Below are 4,785 nucleotides of genomic sequence, written 5' to 3'. Positions count from 1 at the left end.
CCGATCTGCCTTACCCGGGAAGAGCGCAATGATGGTGCCAACTTGGGCCAGTGAAGCAACGTCCTCCACAACTAGACTGAAGAACAAAAGGATGGAAACTTGACTGTGCCCTTTCCCCGATTCCCCAACGCTGTTCCCCTCTCCCAATTCCCCAATAAAAAAAAATCTTAAAAAAAAAAGCAAATATAAGGCAGTCCTTTTTCTGGGCCCTATTTTATTTTGCACACCCACAGCCAGATAGTTAATTCAAGACGAGAAATACAAAACAAAATGGAGGACATCTGACGTTTCATGAACAGACCTTCAATTAACCCTGCTTCCTGCAGGTCTGCAATGCTGCCAGTGGCTGTGACATCTACTGCTGCAGCCCTCTTTTCATGTTTCTGGTTTCAGTCTTTCCTACTCTGCATCTCCAGGTGACACTCTCCCACCTGCTTTCACCCTGCTAAAATTTGCAGTAATGGCCTCTCCCACTTTCTTCACCATTGTTGATGTACACTTTGGCCTTTTTCTCTGAACATTCTACTGAGCTGACCTTCTTAACCAAACATTTGTGCACACGTTGTTCTGTGGTTGTAATGTTTTGTGTATATACGACTGTGGGGTCTATTGTTCACTTCATCTGATATTTTCCACATTGGTATGCACCGAGTTCTGAATACAGTCAACCCACTGAGCAACAAAATCAGAGTTCCTGAAATACTCAATCTACTTTTAATTCCAATAAAACCATTTCAGAAGATTTTCTACCTCAGTCCTTCGTGTTTTTTGTTTTTTAAGATTTCATTGGGGAATTGGGGGCGGTGAACAGTGTTGGGAAATTGGGGGAGAGGACAAGCCAAGTTGTTGTTCTTCAATCTTCATTGTGGAGGGCACCATGCACCATCTGGTTTCTCGTCATTGTGGCGTCTAAGCTCAAGATATTATGTTCAGTCTTAGTTGTAGGTGGGCGTAGCCACCATCTCATGTGGGAGTTGAACCAGCAGCCTTGTTATTAAGAGCGCACAGTCTCTCCACTGAGCCTTCTGGACAGAAGCTCAGCTCAAGGTGCCCAGTTCAGTCTTAGTTGTGGGTGGGCATAGCCACCATCCCAGGTGGGAGTCAAACCTGGCAACTTTGTTGTTAACAACGGACACTCTATCCACTGCGCCATCTGGGCGGCAGCTCAGCTCAAGGTGCCAAGTTCAGTCTTAGTTGCGGGTGGGCTACGCCCATCGAACAGGCAATCTTTTTGTTACACCAGCTGAGCCATCCTGCCACCTGTTGGCAGCTCAGGCGCAGCGTCACTGGCCCATGTGGGAATCAAACCGGCAGCCCTATTACTCAGAGCTCGTGCTATTAAGCCAACACTTAACCAACTGAGCCACTCGGCCGGCCCCAGTCCTTCGTGTTCTTAATTGTTGGTTTATATTGAACGTGGTTAGCTTCATATTTCATCACTCGACACTGATTTCCTCATGCAATAGTTTTTTCTTAGGTTGAGTGTTCAAGGCTCTGTATCAAGGATATCTTCCAGTCTCTCATCACTTCCAGAAATGTGTTACAAAGATAACATCTGCTTAAGTTTAGGTGGTTTTCAATAAAATGATAATCTGGTGTGTACAGCTCCATTCTGAATTTCCTAACTCCTGCTAAGAGCTCTGACAGTTTTCCATCCATGGTCATGTTCATACCTTCTCACCTAAATGCAGAAGTAAATAAATGTTAGTGTACATACAAATAGCGTGGGCTGGTTTTGGAAATGACAGGCTCCTGGGTTTGCCTGTTAAAGAGATTCTGACGTAGTAGCTCTAGGTAAGCCTGGTAATGTGCAGTTTCAATACACACTCCAAGTGATTCTGATGCACATGGTTGTCTGATGTCTAGAACAAGATTTCTGACAGCATTCCCATCTTAGTTATTTATATGGCTTCTCTCCCATGAGTTTTCTCATGTTGTATAAGGGATTTATTATAACTGAAAGCTTCCCCACATTTGTTACATTTATAGGGTTTCTCTCCAGTAAGATTTCTATGATACAAAGTAAGGCCACTCTGCCAACTAAAGGCCTTTTCACAATTACATTCATAGGGTTTCACACCATGTGTGCTCTCTCATGTTATCTAAGAGCTGACCAATCACTGAAGGCTTTCCCAGTAAATACATTCATAGAGGTTTTCTCTAGTATGTGTTCTTTTATGTTCAATAAAGTGTGATATCTGACTGAAGGCTTTAGCTCCCATTGATAGGGCTTCCCTCAAGTGTATAGCCTCTGATGAATAATGAGAAGAGATCTCCACTTGAAAGATTTTCCACAATGACTGAAGTATTTCTTCTCCCCAGTATGGGTTCACTGATGCACAACAAGCTATGATTGTTGCCAAAAAGATTTCCCACAGTCATTACATTCATAGGGTTTCTCTGCAGTATGAATCCTGTTATGTGCAACAAAGCCAGAATTATGGCTCGAGGACTTTTCATAATGAGCAAACCTACAATGTTTTTCTCCAGCATAAATTATCTGAAGCCTACTAAGCTGACTCTGCTGATAAAGGCCTTTTAATTATGATTACTTTCATAGGGTTTCTTGCCAGTGTGTATTTTCTCATATTTTCTAAGAGCTGACTGATAACTGAAAACTTTTCTACAGTCAATAACATTTATATGGCTTTTTTTTGCAGTGTGTTTTCTCTGATGTATAATAAGGACAGATTTATGCCTGAAACCTTTTCCACAATGACTGCGTTCATAAGGTTTCACTCCAGTGTGGGTTTGCTGATGCAGAAGTTGTGATTGCTGCAGAAAAGATTTTGCACAGTCATTACATTCATAAGGTTTCTTTCCAGTGTGTGTTTTGTTGTGTTTTCTAAAAGATGACTGACTACTGAAGGCTTTCTCACAGTCAATACCTATATAGGGCTTTTCTCCAGTATGTGTTCTCTGGTGTTCAATGAGGCTTGACTTATGACTAAAGGCTTTAGCACACATGTCACACTGATAGGGCTTCTCTCCAGTGTGTGTTCTCTGATGAATAATGAGGAGTTACCTCCATCTGAAAGATTTTCCACAATGACTGCATTCATGTTTTCTTGTCCACAGTATGGGTTCGTTCATGCACAATGAGCTGTGATTGCTGCTGAAAACACTTCTGACTGTCGTTACATTCATAAGGTTTCTCTCTAGTGTGTGTTCTCCTGTGTCTTCTAAGAGATGATTGATAACAAAAGGCTTTCCCACAGTCAATACATTCATAGGGTTTCTCTCCAGTGTGTGTTCTCTTGTGTATTTTAAGAGTTGACTGACTACTGAAAGCTTTCCCACAGTCAATACATTCATAGGGCTTTTCTTCAGTATGCATTCTCTGATGTTCAGCCAGGTGTGACTTCTGTTTGAAGGCTTTAGTACACATATCACACTCATAGGGCTTCTCTCCAGTGTGTGTTCTCTAATGAATGAGAAATCGCCATTTGAAAGATTTTCCACAATGACTGCATTCAGTTTTCTCCTCCCCAGTATGGGTTTGCTGATGCAGAAGTTGTGATTGCTGCAGAAAAGATTTTGCACGGCCGGCCGAGTGGCGCGATGGTTAAGAACTCGCTTGGGATGCCAGAGGGCCCCGGTTCGGATCCCACATGTGAGGGCCAGTGACACTGCCCTCCACAGNAGCTAAGATGGTGAACAAAAGGTTGACTTGGAGCTGGGCTGCCATGAGGCGCCAGCGACGGTGTAGGTTGCAGTGGGGCTGGCCGGCAGCAGGCGTGAGCTTTCGTGAACCTCTGTGAGGGGCTGTCCAATGGCCGGCAAGAGACTGCCTCACCCGGGAAGAGCACAATGATAATACCAACATGGGCCAGTGAAGCGACATTCTCCACAACTAGATTGAAGAACAAAAGGACAGCAACTTGTCAGTTCCCCTTCCCCAATTCTCCAATAAAATCTTTTTTTTAAAAAAAAGAAAAGGTGGTCGTGGGGAATAGATGGCAATGTATGTTCTAGATCCATTGAGACATTCTAGACAGCAGGCATGCAGTCCAACAATTTGTACCAGTGTCCCTGGCCCCTGGCTTTCCTCATTTCTGCTCTTGTGGCTTCCAAAGGTGCACAAGGTAGTGGTTTACGCCTCATCTTTCTTCTCTTGCGCTTCAGCCTGCACATTCGCTTCTTCCTCCAATTGGCTCTCATGGCACGTAGGTTTCTAAGAAAATGACGCTAAAGTTGAAAGCTGAGCCTTCACATTTTAGAAGGCCTGTTTGCAAGGTTGGCCCTTGGCTGGCATCTGGGAACTTGGCTTTTACAATGTTGTCTGTACCCTAGTTGATGTCTCATTGTGCCTAGACTGCTTGTGCAAACAATGTGATTTACACTGAGCATCTGCTTTCTAGGACTCTGGACTTTGGTACATGCTGGGCAGACACTGGCTGCTTGCCTTGTCCCCAGTGCTTTGTGCGACCCCCTCAGAGGAGTAAGAGCACTGGAATCGTGCACATGGATTCTCCCAGACTTTGCATATCTCTTCCCTTATGAACCAACAGTTTATCCTTCATACATCACTACAATAAATCTTAGCCATGAGAACAACTATATGCTGAGTCCCAGGAAATCTGGAAAATCTCTGGATGTGGGGATGGTCTTGTAGGACCCCAATTGTTCCACTGCTAGTTGTATCAAAATATATTTAGGATTATTTTGATATTTGTATTTAAAAGGGGGGGGTGGTAGATTTTGGTTTTCTGTTAAAAGCAGTCCCTCGGTCACACGTAATGAGTATGGTATCTGTTTAGGGTATTCTTTTTTTTTTTTTTTTTT

General features: G+C 43.4%; 1 protein-coding gene across 1 annotated transcript in view; it reads right to left on the bottom strand.

The window, feature by feature from the left end:
* Window positions 1-2,236: 2,236 nt before the first annotated feature.
* LOC109375690 (zinc finger protein 544) overlaps window positions 2,237-4,785 on the bottom strand; it is an 18,939-nt gene continuing 16,390 nt past the window's right edge. Inside the window, 4 exon segments of the mRNA XM_083287477.1 lie at window positions 2,237-2,421; window positions 2,676-2,888; window positions 2,973-3,064; window positions 3,066-3,523. Of these exon segments, the coding sequence (XP_083143603.1) occupies window positions 2,237-2,421; window positions 2,676-2,888; window positions 2,973-3,064; window positions 3,066-3,523 (948 nt within the window).

The sequence above is a fragment of the Hipposideros armiger genome, unplaced genomic scaffold, assembly GCF_001890085.2.
Source record: "Hipposideros armiger isolate ML-2016 unplaced genomic scaffold, ASM189008v1 scaffold_986, whole genome shotgun sequence".
Classification (NCBI taxonomy): domain Eukaryota; kingdom Metazoa; phylum Chordata; class Mammalia; order Chiroptera; family Hipposideridae; genus Hipposideros; species Hipposideros armiger.
This window is presented reverse-complemented; position numbering and strand designations above follow the sequence as displayed.